This window comes from Asterias rubens, chromosome 19 (genome assembly GCF_902459465.1).
Source record: "Asterias rubens chromosome 19, eAstRub1.3, whole genome shotgun sequence".
Lineage (NCBI taxonomy): Eukaryota > Metazoa > Echinodermata > Asteroidea > Forcipulatida > Asteriidae > Asterias > Asterias rubens.
In genome coordinates, this window is record NC_047080.1 from 10,908,616 (window position 1) to 10,933,216 (window position 24,601).

Here is a 24,601-nt window from a genome sequence, read left to right on the forward strand (position 1 = left end):
TCCTGTTTTTATCAAGGAAGAAGCTTCATGCTAAGCAAATTTGTGTGCTTAGCAGCACTATGACATTGGGCCAAGCTCCGGAATGTTCAACTAGCTTTGATTCTTTTACTCTAGTAGTATTCAATCGCTGTAAGAGTTGAACTTTAAACTGACCACAAGACACTGAGGTAGAAAAGAAAAGCCTGTGAAAATCTTTGAGGATTAGTATAGAGGTAGAAACAAAAAATCAACAATAAACTAGAGTAACCAACGAGTATTTGTATAATCAACATCTACTATTTTCAACTCTGACCCCTCCTGACCCATACCTAGACCTTTAAACAGCAACCCGACATGACCTCTGAACCCAATTGACTTCTTCCTCCTTATTCCATCTTGACCTCTTCTGTCTTCACATCCTCTTCCTTAGTCTGGATTTCTTCCTTCCTCCTGTTGCTCCTCTCTTCCTTGTCCTTAGCGACGACGCATTTCTTGATTTCACGACCGATAGCAGCTGCCAATGGTGGAGGGACTGCATTTCCAACCTTTCACACAAGAGTAAAACAAATGTTTAGATTTTATTGTTTTCATCTCAACAACCATGAATATTATAGGAGATAGGGTTGTAGCTGGACAAATGTTAGTGTTGAGCTCTTAAACTCAACTTTGTTTAAGTCCACAAAGAGCAAGCGGATCAACAAAATTATTTGTTTTTAATTATGGGGCCGCCAATGCTGAAGTGCAAGCTTGAGGCATGATGCCAGGTTTCTAAATTGTTTGTGTTATGGGGCCATGCAATAAGTTGAATTGCCTTTTTGACACTCCCTATCAACAGCTGTGTCTGAGATAAATTCACAGTGAACAATATTTTGATTTTCTCTTGGGGAAATCTGTGCTAGACAGCACAGTGTATTTTGCTCAGAGTGCTGGGTGAAATCATTTTGAGTTCTAAGGTGGGCTCGCCCGGCGCCGCCCACTGTGGCAACAACGCTGATAAGAATAAAAGAGATGATGGATCTCTAGTAAATAATCTAAGATACAAATAACATCAATACCTGTCTGTGTTTCTCCAAGATGGTTCCAAAGAAGCGATACGTGTCTGGGAAACCCTGTGAGCGAGAACACTCTCGAACACTGACCACTCTGTGCTGCTCAGGATGCAACACACGACCCTGTCAACATGTCAAATTAGAGTTTGAATATTTGCACGCTAAAAATACAATCTGGTAAGGTTTACAATTTGGCATCACATGGCATAGATGTCAACACAGTGCAAACTCAACTCTGTACAGTAACTAAAGTATTCAGACAATGATACTAAGAAGTGCTTTGGACTCCAGTTTTTTCTTCTTTATCTTTCATCTCGACCTGCCATTATTGCCATTTTATCATATCATTTAACAACGATAAATTTAGCAGTTTGAACAATCTGCTCTAAATATTTTTATTAAATTTTACATTTTGTTTTTAATACCGGCTCATTGCAACACAAAGGATATATACAGATAATTAAAGGGGTTTAATAGTTTCTAGACAACCAAACAGATTGCATGTTGATAACAAATGATGATTGTTGACGGACGCGTTAAAAGCGGAGGTTGAAACTGCTTCCCCTCGAGAAGTTTATAAAAATATGCAAAAAATCCACACCTGTTTTCCCATTGGCTCAGGGTTCGTCACTGTGGTGCTGAAAAAGCCGTCCCATTCCAGCCGCCCATACAGCCCCGCCCAGTGGTTATGCCGGTTACCGGTGTGTGGCAAGCACCAGGGAATTAGCGTGTTGAACTGACGATACATGGAGTCGCATTTCTCACCCTCCGAACAAACACACACCCCTCGGAGGGCGCCGTTGTTTGCGTAGCCGTTCTTCTTGTCTTTGTGCGTGTAACGCCTGTGGCAGTTAAAGAAACAATATTAATAAAAATTACAAATAATAATAATACTCGAGTTCCTAATCTACGGCCGAGTCAAAGTGCTCATGACAGGGATGCCGTTTATATTAGCCAATATTTGCATCTCGCAATCAAGGAGATTTTTTACAACGATTACATTCATTATAAAAGGAGAAATTCAAAATTGTTTTTAAAGATTGGTTTTTTTTTAAGGAAATTTCTGCCAAATCTGGGAGAGTTGAGAGCTCTGGTTTCCAGGAAAATATAAAATAAAACTAGACATTGAGAGTTTGTGAACAAACTCTAGGTGTTCGGTTTGTGTTAAAAAACAAATATTGCAACTTGCTTCGTCTCAAACAAAATAAATGTTGTGTTTACGGTAACCCGACCTACCTGAATTTTTTGCGGCCGAATTGCCGACCTCAAAACATTTTTCTAAATATTTTGTGAGTTGGTAAAATTTAAAATGACAACTTATAAACTTTTATATTTTACCACTTTCCAACATGAGGGTTTATTTAAACTTGATGAGTCGAACAAGGTTAGTATCAGCCCTGATACTTCACCCACGACGGCAATTGCCGTCGTTGCCCCTACCGATTGCCGCAATGCACTTCAAAAACCCAATTTTTCACGGCAATGATTGCCGTGCCCTTTTCTCATCATTGCCGCCGTGCCCTTCCTCCCGAAAAAAAATTATATTCGAAAATAAGCCAAAAAGTCCCGATGTCTGTGTAAATTTTTACGCAAAGAAATATACCCCAATTTCACGCACGTAAGGCACAACAGCAGATTTCAGGCCCGTTAGTCGTTGTTCTTTGCGTGCGACAAAAAAATACTCGAAACATCGAACGCTAGAGGGCGTTTCGGAACAGCGATAGCGTGAGTTTAAACGCCCTCTAGTAGTAAAATTACGCGAACCAACGCTAAACGCCTTGAGACGAAGACTCGACGTGTCTGTGCATGCTGGGATAGTGGTTTTCCCCATGCTTGGTACATGTGACAGACCATCATGTACAGCATAGTCGTCGCGCACCGCATGCATTTATTCTGTCAACATCGTGTCAAAATGGAGCAGTTACGTGGGAATTTTAGCGTCTACGAAAAACTACACAATGTGCATGACCAATAGTAGGATTACGTATGAACAAAAATTATTTATTGTGTATTGTAAGTAGTTTATTTTGTTGAGTTAGATGAATGCTTTCTTTTTTCATTGGGTAACAGTTAGAAAATGGAAAAATTGGAAGAACTATTTTTTGCAGGCAACTCGGAGGTTTTTTTTTAAACTGCCGTCGTGCCCTTCGCAACTTTTTTATGATTGCCGTGATGCCCTTCCAAATTTTTGAAAATTGCCTTGGTGCCCTAAATTTTTACAAAAAGTCAAGCGAAACTGCCGTGCCCCTTAAAAGCCGAAGTATCAGGGCTGTAGTATAATGGCAACGGGTTTAAAATATTAACAAATAACTCAAAATTCAAGAACTTAAATATAAAAATAAAATTACAAAATAAAATTATTTTCCTACCTACCTACCTGGAATTTTTTCGGGCCGTTACCGTAAACACAACATTTATTTTGTTTGGCCTAACAAACAAAAAATGTCGAAACAAAAAATGTTGAAACACGATGACGCCATCATGACGTCTTTTCGAGTTCAAAAAGTTAATGTCCTTGACTAACAATAGTTTCACCTCAGTCGTACTTTTGGTTTGACATACACTAAGCTTTGAAAGTGCACCTTTAAAGCAATGATGACGTCAACAAGCTAAGACTCCACATAAGTTGCTATTATGAGGGAGATGATGTTTAACAATTTTGAAACAATTATCAAAAACTCTATAGTAGAAGTATATTTTGAGATGTTTTAATCTGCCTCGAGAGAGTGCTCTTACATTTTGTGACATAATCGGTATTATTTCTTTAAACCAGACCTTTGCCAGAGTTGTATCATGTGATTGTTTAGCATCAAAAGATGTTAATTTCAACTTAAATCCATTGAATAACGCCTTTTCAAAGCATTTTAGTCATTTCAGGTTCAGGCAGATCAAAATGTCAAGAGAAGGTCACCAACATATCCATTTTTGTGCAGTTTGTAAAGTCCTTCGATATGATGTATAGATTGTCAAAGTAGCTTCTGTGGTTGAGGAAATATGAACTTATGAAATATTGACGACTGTACAGAACAGACTAAGTAATCGTAAGGGAACTTTATGTTGAAAACGCATTGAACGAAGACTATCATACGCGAAGCATTGCGCTCTATGGATGAGCACTGAAGCGTGACTCAACACGTGTTGTACGTGTACAATCTTTACGCACGACCAATGGTGGAATATTTCAACCTCAATTTTGAACCGGAAGACAAGGTCAAAATGGAGTCATGTCTGTGAGGCGTTTACAGAGTTTTTAATGACCGTTCCGATGATGTATTGATTGTTAAAATCCATTGTGTAGATCAAGAGTTGTGAATTTTTGAAATAATAAACTTTGAATTTTCATAACTCAAGAATGGATGATGTCATCATGACATAACGACACATTTCTCTTCTCCTATTGAATATCTAACTATGTGTGAAGTTTCAAGTTCATACGATCTTTGGAAAGATGTTTCTGTTAGGGGACAAGGGACGTACAGAAGAAGAAGAAGAAGAAGAAGAAGAAGAAGTATCAATAAAAAAAAATTAAAAAACCGAACAAAAATAAGAGGTGTTCCGGGCTGTTGGCCCGAACACCTAAAAAATCAACAAAGCACAGGCCAAATGGGCAATTAACAACTTGAAGCAGAGCTGCCAACACTTGCGTCTTACAATCAGGGAGATTTTGGTCAGCAGTCAAGGAGATATTTAGAACTACATTCAACATAAAAGGGTAAGTTTCCACTCACAGTTTACGGCAGACGTTGCCGTCCGGCAGTGTACTCTGGATGTTTGGTAAGTCTCTCCAATCAGAGCCTGGGGCCAGCGGAATGTGACGCATACGAGTAGCTACTAGCTGGCTCATCTCCTTACAGATGTGATCACGGAGGATTGGCTGGTATTGGTTGCCACGGATCTGCACAAGATTACAACGGCAAAAACTGATTAAACACCCACTCCTCAAGGGCAACTCGATCTTCAATTAATCTCTAGTTGCAAATTACAATTTTGCCATGGTAACTTTATAGCCTTCGAGAAAGACAAAGATCGAACCGCAATGCCATTAACTAATTGCATTTTTATTGTAGGTTCTTTTGGTTGGTAAGCAGTTTGCAATCAGCTAATTCTATTTTCTTGTAACTTTATACAGAGGTAATTTATTAAAGGTGCAATAATATAGCTCTGTTCCCTGGAGGATCTTGGCGTAATTCAATGGGGGTGCTCAACACAGAATCACGCCCTTACAGCTGTAGGAGCAAGTGCAGAAGGTTGCCATCAAGATAGGCCGAACAGGTCTTGACGGCGAAACAATCTTAACTCCTAAACAAAGTGTGAAGTCACAATACAAATCACTAAGGCAATATTGACGACTCATCTTCAGATGAATCTTGGTGCTTTGTGAAATCGAGCCCTACATAGTTACGACACAAAACATTGTTGGAGAAAAAACCCAGGCCTCGAAACAACCACAGCACCCAAGGCAATAATTAACCATTCTTATATAGCGCATAACACATAGAAATCAAACATGTCCCTAGGCGCTCTTGAGAAAAACACAACAGAATACAAAGACAAGATGTACTGGGTAACAAACAAAATGGATGAATTAAATGTTAAATAAGTGCGTCTTTAAAGCAATCTTAAACTTAACAATGGAATCAATGTTTTTTATGTGTTCCGGGAGATTGTTCCATAAGGTTGAGGCAGTGTGAACGAAGCTGCGTTCACCATATGATTTGGTCATCACTGGTGGAATAACAAACAACTTTTTCTTATTAGAACGAAGATTTCTAGAAGGTGTGTACAATGTTAACAGCTTTTTTTAAATAAGGAGGCGCAAAATCATAAAGACATTCATAAGCTAACAACACTTGCAATGGTGTCCTGCTTTTAATTTACATTTTCCTCATATAAGTGTTCTTTACTGAGCCCGTTCAAGAGCAAAGTCAAGGCCATGCACAAACTTTCAAAAGATTCAAGAACAAAATTCAGTAGAAACGAACCTTTCTCTGGAATGCAGACTGGGGCTCCCCATCATACGATATCTCCAGCTTATCATGTCCATTGTGAATCTCCGGCAGATCTGACATGGCAGCCCGCACTGTGATGGTCCTATAAGGTGCAGACTCCAACCATGAAATATTACTATTGATCTTCTTATCGTCTACCATGACACTGAGCTGACAGGCCCGGGGGGCAAAGACGTGGTCCGGCTCGGGGTACATCGGAAGCTTCTCCCCAGGGGCGGCGGCAAGGATGATTGCTCGACGTCGAGTCTGTGGGACTCCGTAATGGCCGGCTTGAAGGACACCAAAAGTACACTGGAAAAGAAAAAAACATTTCATTTGTTATCTTTGTCTTTTTCATTACATTATAAATTATAAGTTTAATGTTTTGTAGAGAATTTTTTTAGAGCCATGATATTTTACAAATTGATGCACAGTTCTTTTATTTTATATTAATGCAAGTTTGCCCCAAGCAGGGTGAGGGTCCGCATGAAGAAACATGTGATTATCTCTACCAAACATTTGTCAGGCTTGATTGTTTTGCTAAACTTCAATATTGCTATGAATACCATTAGAAAGCCCTTTTCCTAGAACTTATAAGTTAAATAAAAAAATGAAAAAAGAAGGCCAAATAATAATAATAGTGGCTTCTTATATAGCGCTCAGGTCCGTCACGCAGTGACGCTCATGGCGCTCCAACATTATTACCCCTGGTCACTGGGCCTTAAATCATTCCTTAAACCATCTCAGCTCCCTAGGGAGTACACAGCCTGTGCCGCCAAATAAGTAGGATCAATCAAGGCTAATCAATCACAATAACCAACCCTGCCCTCACAGGTACCCATTTACCCCTGGGTGGAGAGAAGCAATTATAGTCTAGTGTCTTGCTCAAGGACACAAGTGTCACGACCGGAATTCGAACCAACACCCTGCTGAACAGAATCACCACAGCTTGAATTTGGTGCTCTTATCCGCTCGGCCACGACACCCCAAATCCAGCCATTTACTAATTTTTTCTCTTTTTTTGGGGGGGGGGGGGGGGATAGGGGTGGGTGGGGGCCTACCCCTAGTTACTTTACCTACCTGATAGCCCATGCGAACGAGACATCTCAGGGCCAGCTTGAGTACCATATTCTTCTTGTAAGACACAAAGTTGCGAACATTTTCCAGAAGGAAGAACTTGGGTCTGTAGTAGTCGCAGTAGCTCAGGTAAGATGAAATAAGCGAATTCTGTTGATAGATTTTAGAGGGAAAAAGGTGAAAATGGTTGAAGGAAATTATTCAAATGATTGAGATCATTATCCCTCATTTTTTTTTTCTTTTTTTTTTTTTAAGTTTTGTTGACTGCCAAATATGAAATCAAGAATTAAGAAATCATCACAATCACTATAAAACAGAGGGTTTGTGTGTTTTGGATGTTTTCAATAGTTTTGTCAAACAAATTTAACTCCTAAATGACATTTTCTGTAAACTATTTAAAACAACTAAGCACAGTGTAGCCCAAGTAAAAATATTTGAAGAATTGTTCTTCCTTTGCCAACATGAATAAAACCCTTCTTTAAACATCTTTCCAAACCTGTACATTTTGAAAAAAATATCAGCTGAAAAGGTTGTTTTTTATGATTAAAAAAGAAAAGAAAAAAGTCGGGCGGGCGGGGATGATCAACAATTTTTTTAATTTGTATGTGGCCTAACACCTAAAATCGTTGCGGTACCCTTGCTGCTAGAACGTAGGATACAAGCTGTCTGTAGCTACCGGGTGGTCTCGGTGGTCTAGTTGCCAAGACATTTGCTCTAGAATTGCAACGGCTGTGGGTTCGAATCCCACCAGAGTAATATGACTCAGATTTGTTCACAGTACTTAGGAAAGTACTCAGGATGCAGTGCTGACACACATCAGTGTACGGGTAAAATCTAAATTAGTTTTCTTTATCCTCTGTGTAAATTTAACATCTATTAAAGCCATTGGACACTTTCGGTAAACAGTGTTGTCCAAAGGCCCACACTTCGTGTATCACAACTTATATATAAAATAACAAACCTGTGAAAATTTAGGCTCAATCGGTCATCGGAGTCGGGAGAAAATAACGGGAAAACCCACCCTTGGTTTCTGCACGTTTCGCCGTGTCATGACATGTGTTTAAAATAAATCCGTAATTCTCGATATCGAGAAAAAGTAAAGCATGCCATGGATTAATATTTCAAGAGAAGTCTTTAACCATTACCTTCTGTAAACCCAGCAAGTTATTTGTAAATCTGTGAACTTTTCTTGTTCCTGTTCCGAAAGTGTCCAATGGCTTTAAATGATTGAGATCTTTGTCAATGGTCTATACAGCATTGCAATTCTTTCCAAAAATTCATTATTAATTTGCGTAACAACTAACCTTAAATTTGGAGTACTCTCTGGAGTTGAATCGATTCATTCCACTGAATCCCTGGCATGGAGGTCCACCACACAATACCTCCACCTCACTCTTCTGTGGTAACCTCTGACCTCGGTCATTTGTCTTCTCACCCTAAAAAAAAAAACATGAAAAATATCTCAGTTTATGACTTGTTGAAAACACGATTTAGTAAAGGTTTGGTTTAGAGACAATTCCAGGGTATAAACATAGGTCAAGAATGTGGCAGGGTAACCTCATAAGTATCTAAGTAATGTGGTTTGGTTCCCCCAAAAGGGGTATCGTCCACAAGTTCCAGGCCAGATACTTCACAAAGGCTATGGAGGCAATTGCCCCTGGTCACTGCCCAAGTGCCATTGCAATGTTTCAGTACACTTCTCCAGGAAGTGGAAGCCTGATGCTTCTTTCTGAAGGTGATAGAGGCCATTGCCTCCATGTCCCTGGTCATTGCCTCCATGCCCCTCGCCATTGCCTTGGTGCCCTTTGAAATATTCCAATAGTAATTTACATTTCCTTCTAGGAAGTGAAAGCCTTCTTCACTACTGTACTAGAAGCGATTGCCAAGAAGAGGTCATAGCCTCGGTGCCCCTGGTCATTCATTGCCTTGGTGCCTTGTGGCACCTTTTTTGAAGCAAACCTGCCTTGCCCCTACAAGATCAAAGCATCATGCCTCGCTCTATACTCACCTCCATGACCATTCTGAGTAGTATATTACAATCATCAGTAAACACCGTGCTGCCTGGGTTATTCAGCCTAAATGCCTGAGCTGCAGGCTCGTCAATCTCGATAGCCCAGTTACTCTCACATAACCCAGCCTGGTGGAAGCCCTCCGATAATCCTAAAGGAACAAAACAGAATCTTAGAAAAGATCTTTATGCCGAGACATGTCATAGAATTTGAGTTCACCATGAAAAAAAGTAGCAGAGTTCTGCGCTTGCAATCACCATTTTTTGCTTACATGGGAAGCAATGCATTTCTGAGCTAGCTGATAAAGAGAAAAAATATAGTAACTGCGAGTATGCAGGCGCACAAGCATGTTCCCTGCTAACCTGTGAAATACCCATGACATAAGCGCAGAGTTACCTGCTTCCGTAATAAGCGCCCATTCTTTGCTAACGGTAAGCAGAGTCGTGAAACTGGGCCAAGCTAACAGCTGCATACCTGTGGCAAAGCAAAAATTACCAGGGCCCAATGTAATAGAGCTGCTTAGCATGAAATTTCTTCTTTGATAAAAACAGGATTACCTACCAAATTTCCATTTGGTGCACATTGCTTGTTACAGGTATCCAGCCGTTGTTTGCTTATCCAAAAAATCACATGGAAATTTGGTCGGTATACCTGTTTTAATCAAGGCAAAAATTTCATGCTAAGCAAATTTTTGTGCTTAGCAGCTCTATGAAATTGGGCCCAGGTTAGCAGTACTACAATTTAACATTGATCCTGCGTTTGGAAAAAAAACCTACCTCCACAGCCAGCGAAGACATCCAGTGATCGAAGCTTCTTGAAGAAGAATGTCTCTTCTTCCTCTGGCACCTTCTTTGCTTCTTCTGAGGATTTCCCTTTGCCTTTACTTTTGCCTTTACCCTTGCCCTGCAGAAGAATTTATTAATTCACTTATTATCATCAAGAGATAGAACAGCAAAAACAAAAAGGTTAATTTAAAATTCACCCAATTAGTTTCCCTTGTGGTTTATAACATGACATTACCAATTATTTTACCTAAATATTGAAATAACTTTGTCATACCTTTCCTCTGCTGCTTGTATTACGAGCTTCAAGGGGTGGGTCCTCAAACTGCTTTGCGTCACTGTTGTATGCCTAAATACAAAAAAAAAAAGTATCACAGTTTTAGTTATCTCTCTCTCTCTCTAGTCGGCCAAGGTCGGAATCATGTTGAGGCTATATCAAAAAACCCAATCCCAAAAACAAATACTTCTTTGGTAATATGATCAGGGGTAAATTTCACAAACTTAGGACTAGTCCTAGGAGATATTAAAAACTTAAGGCTAGTCCTAAATTGGGTAGAGTAACTCATCAGACTAGTCGTAACTCTTTATGAAATCCAACCCTGAGATTTGTTATTTTTTATTTTTTTACAAACTGACCTCCAGGAAGTAGAAGCGATATTGACCTCCAGTGATGTAGTCTTGGATTGACCCCGGTATGTCATCGCCACAAACCACCGTTGGTTTACCCTGCACGCTGGCTAGGTCAATCGTTGCCTCTGTGGATTACAAATTAATTATTTTATGTCATTAGAAGAAAAAGGTGTATATTTGGTTTGCAATAACGCTATGTGTATTTGCTGGGTAGATTATGTTCGTTTGGGAACTAGTCTTACTTTGTATTCTACTACGTCAGAGTAGATTTTTCAAAATTTGGGAGATTTCTTAGTTCTGCTTGTAAACTACTAACTACCTTGGTGCATAATGCATGATGGAAGGTAGGAAATCGGCAAAAAAATAAATCAGTCAAAATAGAAATTTTTACAATAGGGTAAGATCTGTCTGCCATTTTGAAATAAGAGACATAAAGAAACATTTTAACTGGTAAACCCTACCTTCAGTACTCCAGTACAGCAGGTTCAGATCTGACTGGTGCCCTGCTGAGGCCCCCTTGTGTGTATTCTCCGGGCGGTAGAACTTCTGGATTCGTAGCTTGACCTCGTTGGAGCCTTTCTTGGTGAAGATATTGACAATACGACCGATGCGGAAGGGCTCAGGGCATGCTTTGTTGTTTCCTTTGATGTAATCGGACGTCTTGCGGTAATACTCCGGATACAGCTCTTCATCCTAAAGCATTTATAAAAAAATGTCATTCAAAGCGTCCCAACGAAAACAATGACGAGGGAAAAAAATTGGGGTCACTGTATGATTGTGCTTTCACATCATTAATTTGATTAATACTTTGTTTGGTTTTAAACAAAGAACAATTGACTAGAGAGAGATTTGAACCAAAAACCTCTGTATTAACATCGTCTACTTAAAGGCAGTGGACACTATTGGAAATTACTCTAAATAATTATTAGCATAAAACCTTACTTGGTAACAAATAATGGAAAGAGGATGAAAGTATAAAACATTGTGAGAAACGGCTCCCTCTGAAGTGACGTAGTTTTCGAGAAAGAAGTAATTTTCTACGAATTTGATTTCAAGACCTCAGATTTAGAACTTGAGGTCTCGAAATCAAGCATCTGAAAGCACACAACTGTGTGTTTTTTCTTTCATAGTTATCTCGCAACTTCGAAGACCAATTGAGCTCAAACTTTCACACGTTGGCTATTTTATGCATATGTTGAGATACACCAACTGTGAAGGCTAGTCTTTGACAATTACCAAGAGTGTCCAGTGTCTTTAAGCAACTCTATTAATTAACCGACACTCACCACTTCTTTCTTTGAGTACTTCTTTGTAGCCGCTGCCTTGACTTTGATGTTGAAGTCAAAAGCATCAGGCATTAAGAAAACGCTTTCACCGACGCGGTAGTCCACTCCAAGAAGAGAACAAGAACTGGAAAACGGAAACCGAGTACAAGAATTGACAAATTTAAAGTTGATTAAAACATTTTAGAAATCCTCACCTGAGAAACTTCCAAGAAGATTAAAAACAAATAAAGTGGCCTTGACACCTTTCTTTAGTTGGCGACAGCTTCAAAGTTTTAAAGAATAATATAAAATAAATTGTAGGGGAAGAAAAGAAGAAAAAAATAAAAAATAAAAAAATTAGGAAAAAATCCTGAGAAAGTACGACGACCTGGGACACTAAAGTCTGCATATGAACATGTGAGTATTTTAATACCTGTAGTAAACTTTGTTGCTGTCTCCCTCTGGATTCTTGAGCTCCTCGCCAGCTTGGGGACTGTCTCGCTACAAGAAACAAACAAATTGTTTATGAATATCTTCAATTGTTACCAACATATACAAACATATTTGGCCCTTAGGAAAAAACTTAATGACAAGGGCTGACCTACATGTATATTTGGCGTAGGCCTTGGTAGATTTTTTAGGCTTTTTAATTACAACTTAGATGATTTTTCTGAGTGCCTAAAAGTCAGATTGAAGTCAAAAGAATATCATGAATTTTGCTCACTTCGCATATATAAAAATGGGAAAAAAAATGGAAAAAAAATTTAAAAAAAAGATAAAACTTTGACTTTCCAGTTTTCAACTCTTCTACCTTAGCTTCCATTACAAAAAATAATTCTATCAAACTCAACCAGATTCGAATACCATGATAACTCCTTGTTTGAGTAACTAGCTTCTTGCTCTGCCACAACAAAAAGCTACCAGACCCAGTAGCTCCTGCTATACATGCAGTACATGTGTAGCACCCTCATGCGGATGACCACACAATGTATAAGTCTTACCTTCTGAGCCAGCTCCACCTTGAGGCAACAGGGACAGAAGCTGTGCTTGGGTACCCCCTTGGGTCTGCTAAGGGTCTTAACGTCTTCAAAGCGTGCCAGCTCGGTGTCATACCACTTCTGGTAGAAGAAGGTACGATGGTCATCCTGCTTAATGACGGAGTCCTCCTCTGGGTTCTCGATTCCTCCGATGGAATACCAATCTGGAGACACCTCCTTGTAGATAACCTGCTCTCAAGAAAGAAACAAATGAAGGTGTGAAAGTTGGTCTGCTTACCGAGAGCAAATAATAAGCATTTACGGAAGCAGGGAATCCGCACTTATGTCAACTATGTTTCACAAGTATTGGACGGAAGTTATGCATGTACCCGTGCCAACTCAACATTACTAGGCATGCTTCGCGTACACAGCTAGCGCAGAAGATCGATGCTTGTCCTGTAAGCGAGGAGAGGTGATTGCAAGAGCAGAATTCTGCTGAAACTAGAGCACAGCTCTCAGGTAATGATAGGTTTTCCTTTGACCTCAGTGAGGGCGCTGTTTGGGCTGGGACGTCATATAAAGGTCTATTGAGGATCAAATGAGCAATCCAGTTCATCAAGCTACTACAAGCTAACCCTCCTTTGCCTCGAGTCTCACCTTGCACTTTGAGCTGACGGAAGCCAGGTACGTGTCCTGACATTCATCCACCTGAAACAGCTCCAGAGGATCAGAGGTTTCTCCCAGTACAGTCTCAGAGCCATACCTTCACAAACAAATAAAAAAGGGATGTGATAGGCTATTGAAAAACAAAACTGAGATGTGAGCGCAAAGCGTGCAAAGATTGCGAGCGCGAAGCCTGTTTACATTACATTTATCTTTAGTTCTAAAAGCCCTACTCCGCAATCATCCAAAAGCCTGCATGATCTTTCCTTTTGCCATAGACCGATGTTTTATACTGGCCTGTTTTCTTCAGTGTACCCACTCATTCTTGCTCAGAAAAGAAATTGCCGAGCAGCATTTTCTGCTTAGCAGCTTTATGAAATTGTGCCCCCGACATTCAAACTCACATGAACCAACGAGCATGAAACATCAGATCATCTCCCTTCTCCTGGAACATATAGACGATCTGAGCAATGAAGAGAGGTCGTTCTGGGTCATCTGGATGAACGAGGACGTAGTCACCGGCGTCCACCTGTTCCTCACCAACAAGAGCAGAGTAATAATAGCTCCTGGTTCCCTCCACATTGATTGGATCACCGAGCCAGTCCACTGCCGTCTGAAAAATTAATTAAAAATACAGCTCTCAATGATCGAAATGCTGAGTCGTTACCACAAGTTCTTTTCAGAACCAACACTGCTCAAAAGAGATATTCAAATGGTGCTACTGCAAACCTCTCGGAGTTGTAATTCCACCATGGAAAGTTTCAAATCCTACTCAATTATTGTATTATGCCAGTGCCACAATTCGAATCACACTTGGTGCACTACATGGATTGGGTTTTCAGTCCCTATAACCGATTTGAGTTACAATAATTCTCTGGGGTTTTCCTCCCATATTTAAAAATCTAAACTTCCTTCCTTGTCTTCTCTCCATTGTGTCGCGGCCGTGTCAGAGTGTCGCGGTCGAGTGGTTAAGAGCATCGAATTCAAGTTCTGGTGCTGATTCACCGGAGTGTGGGTTCGAATCCTGGTCGTGACACTTGTGTCCTTGAGCAAGATACTTTACTACAATTGCTTCTCTTTACCCAGGGGTATAAATGGGTACCTGCGAGGGTAGAGGTTGATTCGTAAATGAAAAAGCTTTCGGAGTGCCACGGCAGCTCGGGGCTGTATACTCCCAATTGGGAGCTGAGAAAGATTAAAGGGATGTTTATTGGCCCAATGACCAGGGCACTAATGTAAAGCGCATTGATACGGTTTATTGTGAAATGCGCTAAATAAGAACTGGTTATTATTATTATTATTGGGGAATTTGATAGTACAGTGTTTAAGTTCGCGTTTCTCAGAGGTCTTGGCTTCACAACCATAATCAATGAAATGAAGAAAACAAATTCTGAAATTTTGAAGAAAAGCAACAAAATGTTAAAATCATAACCTTTGAAAAAACTCATAATCTTTAAGATGACTGCCCTACCCTCTTCTTCCTCTTGGTCTCCAGAGCAGTCTTGTGACCTCGTCGTCTCGTATCGATCTGATTCTCCTCTTCCTCGTTCTCGGTATCGTCGTTATCATCTGCTTCCTGGACCGCCATGTTGGGGCATCGTCTAGTGATACACGCCTGCTTGCTGCGTCCTGTCCCGCCGAACTTGATCATGTCTTGACAGGCAGAGCACTTTCCACAATCGGGCGCTTGGCACACCTGTGAGGAAAAGCAAAAGTTGAATAGCCCATATCCAGAAGTGCATTATCGCAGCTGTAACCAATAACTGTTTCTACCATTGGCCAGTGGATAACCAATGGCCACTTCAATGGCTGAGCACTTTCCACAATCGGGCGCTTGGCACACCTGCGAGGAAAAGCAAAAGTTGAATAGCCCATATCCAGAAGTGCATTATCGCAGCTGTAACCAATAACTGTTTCTACCATTGGCCAGTGGATAACCAATGGCCACTTCAATGGCTGAGCACTTTCCACAATCGGGCGCTTGGCACACCTGCGAGGAAAAGCAAAAGTTGAATAGCCCATATCCAGAAGTGCATTATCGCAGCTGTAACCAATAACTGTTTCTACCGTTGGCCAGTGGATAACCAATGGCCACTTCAAGTGAAACAGTAATTGGTTTTGCCGTGAAACGAGGATCAAAATTTTGGGATACATTTTGAAAACCCCTGGAGTTACAAGAAAAGTAGATCAAAGAGCTTGTGTTTACGTTTGGACAAGATAACAGCAATTAGTTTTCCCTTACATTGTACATGTACAAATGGTATGGAAATAAAACTGAAACCTGAAGCTGCAATCAGATAAAAGACTGACATATTTCTCATCCCTGGTCTAAAGCAGATGTCAGGAAGCTAAAGACAGTCCAAATCCAACCCTTAAGAAAACTTGTTCAGACTTTATCCTTCGACGTCTCCTTACCTCACATATACCGCATCGTCTCTTGCGGATGATGTTGCCCTGCTCCTTCTTAATCTGCCCTTGAAAGAAGATGTCAAAGATTTTGGAGACTAGTGGAGTAACTGTCGCCATGGACTGCATGGTTTTCTTCTCCGCCTTGGGTTTCCTGGCTGCTTTACGCACAGCTCGCCTTTAAGAAGGGAAAATAGAAATATAATCACTCTATGAAAATGGAGAACACAAAAGAAAAGCAGGGGTTCAATAAATAGTTCTTGGAGGACAGTAATGCAGGGATGAGATTTGACAAATGTGGAAAATCCTGAAAAATGCCTTTCATAAAGCTGTTAAGCAGAAAATAAAGCTTGACAATTTTGTTTTTGCTAAGCAATGTAAACTAAGTTTGGCCGTTTCTGTAACCAGTTTCTATTGAGCAAAACTTTTTCCGTGCGCCGTAAGTTGTTGTGCTTACAGGCTTTATAAAATCGGGGACAGAAAGCAAAAGAAGTGGGATGTAGGAGTAATAAGGGATCAAGGTTGGGCAATACATCACTGAGTATGGTTTGGATTGTTGCCTACCTCTTTCCCAGGGTGACTCCAGCTAACTTAATAAGATCTCTCATACAGGGTGTTGTGATGAGCAGTGTCTCCTCTTCATCTGCTCCTTCATCGTAACTCTCAACCTGGGGGAGGGAAGGGGTGAAGAAGGCAAAGACATTATCAAGAGAGAGTGATAGATTTCATGTTCTCTTTGAAAACCTCATTTCAATCCAATTGCTTCCTTTCACACTCTTGTTCACTGTCAAAATCACACACAAAAATAATTGATTTTAACCAACCTGTTCAACAACAAACTGTGCATGACGAAGCAAAGAGTCCTCAGTGAAGCTGCTACAATTCTCTGGCGGCACCGTCGTCTGAAATCAAAGAAAATGGTGTGTTATCTTGTCAGCTAAATGTCTTTGGCCATATCTTGATATGGCTAAAGTTTCATAAACAGTTGATACGAAAGGCATGAAATTTCAAGTAGGAATGAGTACAAGGACTGTCGTACATGTTCACATGGTCTAAGCTCTAATTATAGACTTTTCAGACAATACAATGTTTCCAATTTTTCCCAAACAATTTGAAATCAATCTGAAGTAAGAAGATTGTCACGCCCGATATAAAAATTGTCGCATCAGTGCAGGTATCTCCTAAGATATCACCCACAGTATGGGCTCGTTTGAAGTGGTCAAGTTGTTTTATCTTACTAAATTACGACCCTGATGTACACACAAAACATGGGGCAGGATACATTGTTTTTGCACAAAGCATTTTCGTGCGAGATCCCCTGTTTTGCAAGACTGACATACAATGCTACAAGCCATTTTTGAGATATGGCGGACACAATACTACAACACTATAAGGTTTGGGTAAATTTGTGTGCATACACCCAAACCAAACAGTCCGCCATTAATACAAAGGCTAAATGAATTGATGCGACGAAATTAAAATTAAAAAAATTTTAAAAATAAGAAGTTATTGTGTGAGTTACCTGGATTTGGTTAATAAGATCCTCGTACTCAGCCACCGGGTTATTCTGAAGAAACTCAATCAAGATTTTACTCATGTAGATCTTCTCTTGCATTGCCTTCCAGAATGGAGTGTAGGCTTCAGATGGCGCCATCAGGACATACTCAGCAAACGCTGCAAATCATACAGAACAATTATTTCCACAAATATTGTTACTATTTAATAGATTTAATAGATGGAAATTTGCATCAGGGATAAAAAATATTACACACTGATGTCCTTTTCTTGAAGACAAGCAATACACTGTTTTAAAGGTCAAAACCACACCAACATTCCCTCAAAAGAGATTTGTCCACCACCGCCCAAGTGTGCGAACCCACCTCCAACGTATAATCAAAGTATTTAAAAAAATAAATGTTGGCAAACACACTTACCAGTTCCAAAGCCAATCAATGCCTTCTCTCCTCCATCAAACCCAGCTGTAAACCATTCATTAATGGGTCCCATAGCTTTAGTTGGAATTCCACCTGGTCATACAAAACAATAAAATCAGCATCTTTTAGTAAACACAATAATGAAAATATTTGCATTTCTTGAGCACTTTTAAACATTGTTTCCAAGTTCACTGGTCACTGAAAAAACTTTGCATCTCAATTTTGCATAACAAATCTTGCAAGAAAATGAGAAGAACCAATCCGAGCAGTGACTGACTCTACACTGAGGCCTTTGAATCCATATAAAGACACTAGCATCTTAAAATGAATATTATTTTTCCAAAGAGAGTTTTTTACATAGTGTTTGCGTCTCCCTATGTGACTGGATTAACAGGCTTTCAAGCCACAGTGTTTAATTATACTTTTGTTGATCATGGCCGTCACATTAGGGTTGTTTTGTAATTTCCTGTGCCCTTACTGTTTTTCTTTGTATTTTCTTTTGTATATTATTTATTTAACATACTGTCTGCTTGTATAATTATAATTGTTTAATGGCCAAATAAAAAATAAGAATAAGAAAAAAACTCTCTTCCATCTCAAACCAAGATATAACAGAATCAATGCTAACCTTCTGTGCTCGAGTTGTCATCATAGATGGGTTTGACAAATCCGCTGAAAAACAACTCCTTGTTTTTCTCAATCAGGCCCGAGTCGAAGGCGCAGAGATGCGTGTTCTTGTCGTAAACACTGCAAAAAAAATAATCAGTTGCCAGGATTAATGCATGTCTAAGTTGTTTTATCAGAAGTGGGATATGAATTTTAATAATAGAAGTCTCCCTGGCAACGTCAACCCATACTTACCAGAAGTTAGTGATTTTAAACTGGAGTCTTTCATCATAACCCATGGTCTCCTGCTCATCTCCACTCAGTAACGACAGACTTGGATCAGTTAGAGTCACAAACTCATCCCTCTGAAACAAGAATTATCGCTTAAACAATCAACCATCAAACAAAACAAGTTAGTGCAGTTATTCAGTGATAGAATAACCACAATCGGTTCCTATAGACCGTATTGAATAACCCCTAAAAGTCGCCACCTTGTAGGGCAAACCGTACGCGCGTCCAAACGCGTACATCATCGAAGCACGCAGCACGCAACATTCCGGGTTTGATTTCTACAGCATATGCACACACACACACACGCACTCTTGTAGGTCAGATATTTGAGCCGCGTGACGCATATTCAATACGGTCTATTTGACCCTTGCACGGTCAGCCATTTGTGTGTAGAGCATCGAATTTGGAACAGCAGTGAATAGAAGCATTATATATTAACTCTGTAATGTCAAGGAACTGTGAAGGATTTATGCAAGCAGACTGTAATACTGGAGCTGCTTTTCATGTGCTTTGTAAATAATTTGTGTCCTGAGGCGATGTTGGGTTTTGGTGCAAGTCTCACAGGTTTCCAACATTTCAGAGGATCCTTACAACTGTAGGAAACAGAACAGTGAATATTAATGTTTGAATAAGCGCAAGACTTCTACAGTCTATCTGAAACACAGAAAGCGGCTCAAGATCAACATAATGTAAGAAACTTAGGAAGGGAAACTCACAGCGTCTTCAGGATCTCCTGGGAACATCTTAAGATCAGGGTCGTCCAGCATCTGGTGGCATTCCTTGCAGCGAGGCGGCGCTTGCTGAAAGAATCAAAACAAGATGCTTCAGTAAATGTTCCATTACAAAAGGTACATACAATTCAATTTTAAGAAATTAGCGATTGCCATCTTTATACAACTTGGTCTGGTGCAAAATACATTGGCTTTAGTTTGAAATCTCACACAAGTAGCCAGTAGATATTTTTCCGCAGGGACTGAACAAATATTGGTACAAAGGGATACTGCCAACTTAGAGCAAGAAAGTTCAGTTGGTTGCGCGCCCGCACGTCAAACTGCGTGTCAATGGTTCAAAATTCTTTGTTCAAAGCCTCAAATCTTTTATATTTTTGAAGTTAACCGACCCAGTGACAATGTCTTACCTTTGCTGGTGATTTTGGAATGACTGTTGGTTCTGGCCTCTTGCGCAAGCTTGGCCTACAAAAAATGATTAAAAATAACGTAAGCGATTTGAAATCATAATTTGTAATACTTGGACACAATCTCCTACAGAGAATATTAAAATAATTTAAGTAATAATCATCCTTACTTGCAGCTAAGAGCTGAATTGCGAAGGACGCGGCTACACGTGTTCGAGAAGCTGGCATTCAAAGGCGCCTTTGGCTGCCAGCCACATCAACCCATTATGACCACGGGTGCACAGCCAAGATCGAAAAGTGTTTGATTTTTTTTCCCGAGGGAGGAAAACTGGATAGTCTAAAAAAAACCTCGTGGCACAGCAGAGAATCAACGCACACCTCTACTCACATATGGCCCCGGCCGGGATTCAAACCGGGGTCACCTTGGTGAGAGGCGAGCGCTTTACGCACACGCCAACCATGCCACAGAATATTCAGACTACTGGTAATGCTGAAGATGCTTCAGCTGCTAATGTCACGCTCTCTATGAACCAAGATAAAGTACAACATTGGTACCTTGGCCAAATCAGTGTCAATGTTAGCTAACAACGATTTGACCTCTGACATGTTTACAGAAGGGCCACCACAGAGCCTGAACTGCCTGATTTTTACCCAGCTCAATTGAAGACAATTTAAGTCTTGCAAAAAGAAACGACGATCAACCAATCCACTAAATATATTAACTCACTTCTCATCAGACTCATCAACTTTGACCTCCGACCCGTCAGTTTCCTCCTTCATCGATTCTGCTTCATCTTCCTCAGTCTTAATCCTCTTCTCTTCTTGACCTTCCTTCTCTTGCTTGACCTCCAGGGAGCTGTCGCCATTACTGCTGCTGGGTTTCTCATCTGAATCTACGCCGCTACCCCCTGAAGAAATCTCTTCACTCTTTCGCTTTGAAGGTCTGAAGCAAAAAGACGGACATTGCTCCTCAATTTTCAAACACAAAAATATGGAACTCTTCAGTACAGCACTGGTGCTTTGAACTCACTAAAGAAGCCCTCCCCCAAGACGAAAGAAAATATAAATAAAACCCATTTTTGGGGTCATGGCTGAGCAGTTAGCAGCACCACACTCAAGCTCTGGTGTTTCTGATCAGCAGAGTGGAGGTTTTATACAGGTCTCGACACTTGTGTCCCTAAGCAAGACTCTCAACCATTATTGCTTTGACCTTAAGATCGGATGTAAAGCCGTAGGTACTGTGCTTTAAAGGGCGCAGGTAAGGGATAGTTCTGTGGTTAGCGAAATTTCAAAGACAGATTTTATGATGCACTATTATGTACACTCTCCACAAATGTATTCATTTTTTTGAAACTTACAACTTTGTAAACATGCTCAGAAGGCTCTTCTGTTTCGGATCGACCTTCGGTGACCTCTTGCGCTTCCCATTGACTGACTCGGACTGTGGAGTTGTCTTGTCATCTTCGGGGGCGCTCTCCGCCGCCGGGGCCTTTTCATCTCCCCCTAGGACTTTCCTCTTTCCATTTGTCGTTGCCTTCTTGCCCCTCTTGCCCTTCTTGCTGCTTGTGGGCTGCTCTGTCTCCATATCCTCCTCTGATTGGGTGGCCCCTGTGGTGGCGTCATCTCGATCAGCATCTGATTGGCCATTCCCGTTGCTATGCTCGAGACCATTCCCATTGGTGGCTTTGCCGTTCCTCAATGGGGTGGTTGCTTTTCCATTCACGGCAGTTGTGGGTTTTTTCTTGAGGGCACTGGTAAGAAGTGTACCAACTTTGGACAGATATCCTTTCTGTAAGAAAAAAAAAGAAAAAAGTAATAAGATAACACAATTTAAACGGCACTGTCAACTCCGGAAATTATTTCAGCGAGCTGAAAAATATCACACACTAGAAGTTGGGTACAACGAGAAATGCACTTACCTCCGTCAAGCTTTCATCCTTCAAATCTTCTTCCAACTCTTTCAAACTGGAATGAATTTTTGAAAATAAATTCCAATAAAAAAGAAATCTAAATGATTCAACAGGAACATGACACTTGGCCTTGGTGCCTCATTCAAATTTTCCAAAGGAAGTGCCCCTTGCAAAGAAAATAATGCTGGCCTTGCCCTCTCAAAGTTAAAATTCCATGAAAAGCAACCATGGAATAAGAACAAATGTACATTTATGATTAAAAAATTTAAATATTTGGTGGTTTTTGATTTGGCCAATGGATGTCTAGTTTCTATGTTTTTAACATAGACGATAAATATATTGATATTGATCGATTGATATTACCTTGACTGGATCTCAACGGTTAAATGCTCAAACAGCAGCTTGCATTTCTTCTTGATGTAGCCCTTGGCAAAAAAAAAAAAAAGTGTACAATTTAATTATATTATATTTCAAGAACTGACATGTATAGTTCTGAATGTGATGTGGTCAAACGGTCTATATAAATAATAATAATAATTGTGGCTTCTTATAAAGCACATGTCCGTCACCCAGTGACGCTCCTGGCGCTGTAACATACAATATTTCCTGCCAGATGTGGGACTACATTTGAATTATGAGACCCAATTCTGATAGCACCATGTAATGCTTTACAAGGTGCTGTGGCACAATTTACTGCCGATCGGATCAGGAACACCGAGGCGAACCCCTTCTCTTTTCGATAAGTGCACTGGGTTCTTTTACATGAGTTACATAACACATGGGACCTACGGCTTTACGTCCCATCCGAAGGAAGTTAAGTGTCTTGCTTAAGGACACAAGTGTCACAGCTCTGGACAGGCAGTTTGTTAAAGCGCCCTCATGTGTTTTGTACTTATTTTGTACTCACTTTTTCTGTCAGGTCCCCATCGTTGAAGTCTTGCTCCAGATCTTTCAGTCTAGAAATAAAAAAAGAAAACATTTAAAATACCTTCCGAGCATACTTATTCAGTAGAGTCGATTATATTCCACACAAGTCCTCCGGGTAGCAACTGAAACCCAGGTACTGCTTGCACAAAAGACCTGGCCGACATGTAGTGTAGCCAGAGGGTGTCTGTGTGTCTTTTAGACGCCCCATTTTTAATTTGGACACCCTGTTTGATCTGTCATTTAAATGTATTGTCAGTGAATTTGGACACCCTTTTAGTTTACCAAATCTCGGCAAAAACCTAAAGTAAAAGCATATCAAATGGAATTAGTATGGACAGCTGTAAATCAGCCAAACATTACACGTCTTCTTTACCCCCCCCCCCTCCCCAAAACAAAACCACAAAAAAAAGGGGAAAAAATAAAAACCACAAGCAGGTTGGTGAACCCAGCTATAGTAACAACACAATCACCTCATTTGCATTTACACTACAGTCCTGAAATGTCCAGTGATGAACGCCAGACCGCCCTCAAATTCATGTGGCTTTGATTAAGGTTTGTGTGGTTTGGTTTAGGTTTTTTTGATTCAGAAAAGAAATTTTTTTCAGGTCCAGTGTTCAGTCCATGGTCCTTTCTCTATGGTTCAGCTGCAAATCCTTCTGAGATACTTCCTGAACAACACAAACGGCCCGACACTTACTTTACAAATGCAATGGAGGCAATAGACCGATCCAGTAGGCTCCGCCCACGATGCACGTGTGAGCAAGAACAAGTGAGGCTCTCCAATGCCTTTCGGCACAACTATGTCGCGCGCGCCAAGATACGCGCACGCATGTCGGACCTTAGTGTCGGACCTTCGTTGCGTTGAGATTGGTTAAAACGCAATGGGTCGGAGCTTAATGGATCGGTCTATTGTCCACAAGCCCACAAGACAATTATATCTCATTGTCTTGGTGAATTAATTTAAAACACAAAGTTTGTTCAAAAACAAATAAAAAGTGGTATTCTTCGTCATTTGTTTAAATTTTTCCCAAACAACGGTCAATGCATTCATGAAAAATCCAATGTACCACACAGCACAGGTTAGTTAGCGTGTTGTGGCTCTGCTACGTAGTTGGAATCTTGGTCCCGGGTTCGGCACTCAACCATAAGGTTTATCGCGATTCAGAAACGCAATGCATCATGGGAAGGAATATGGGGCGGTTTCTATGCAGTTCCTATGACTCGCGCATGCAACGACCATACCTTTGAGTGGGTTCTGTTCAACAGGGCCCTCTCTTGATATTTTGCTATTCACGATAAACCTTTATGTGCTCCTTGGCGATTACATCCTAACTTATGGGGCTCTATAGGTAGTGTACCGAGTTACAATAGTCAATACAAATTACAAACAATAAAGTTTTCTAAAATTTTAAACAACACCCTAATGACAGAACAGCAGAAATAGAATAGTTAGAAGTCATTGATTATCGAATTTGAACTTTTACTTTGAAATTGAAGTACAACAACCAAGAAGCAGGACTCGGGGTTATATTTTGTACCCCTCTCCTCCCACGAATGTCCCAACCACCACCAAAACACTCTTACAGAAAACAGGTCCTCGTGCTCAATACTTTGTTGTCACCGTGAATAGAGCCCCCATGCACTCCATACGACAAAGCGTGGAGTGTATGATGATGAGCGAACGGTGAGCACGCCAGCACTCACACACGGGCACGACACGGGCCAAACAACAAACTAAATTATTGTGAACACTAATTAAATTGTACAAAATAAACAAAATATAACTTAATTCACCTTCCTCCGACGTCTTGTGGAATGACAACATCTCCTTCCAGTCTCGAAGGCATTCTTTATAGTAAATCTGTAAACTTAAGTGTCAAACAACGATAAATTGATTAACAAACAATTCAAAAGCGTACGGTATGTGTGTGTTGACTTGGTTTGGACACACGAGTTACGTTATGTGTGCACGA

At 40.4% G+C, this 24,601-nt stretch overlaps 1 protein-coding gene across 1 annotated transcript; it reads right to left on the reverse strand.

The window, feature by feature from the left end:
- LOC117303430 (DNA (cytosine-5)-methyltransferase PliMCI-like) lies at positions 1-24,567 on the reverse strand. The gene is made up of 33 exons (XM_033787623.1): positions 24,423-24,567; positions 22,609-22,657; positions 22,065-22,126; positions 21,711-21,756; positions 21,150-21,580; positions 20,519-20,734; positions 19,795-19,849; positions 19,373-19,456; positions 18,621-18,730; positions 18,388-18,506; positions 17,760-17,852; positions 17,348-17,499; positions 16,650-16,727; positions 16,390-16,493; positions 15,835-16,003; positions 14,891-15,115; positions 13,824-14,032; positions 13,414-13,519; positions 12,781-13,005; positions 12,213-12,280; positions 11,801-11,924; positions 10,976-11,207; positions 10,521-10,639; positions 10,162-10,233; positions 9,879-10,005; positions 9,102-9,253; positions 8,398-8,529; positions 7,097-7,243; positions 6,011-6,328; positions 4,757-4,923; positions 1,630-1,870; positions 1,035-1,151; positions 1-524 (listed from the first exon to the last, which is right to left on the reverse strand). Exons 1-33 carry the CDS (start codon positions 24,473-24,475, stop codon positions 366-368), a joined length of 4,761 nt encoding a protein of 1,586 aa, XP_033643514.1. The 5' UTR covers positions 24,476-24,567; the 3' UTR covers positions 1-365.
- Between the last annotated feature and the right edge of the window lie 34 nt (positions 24,568-24,601).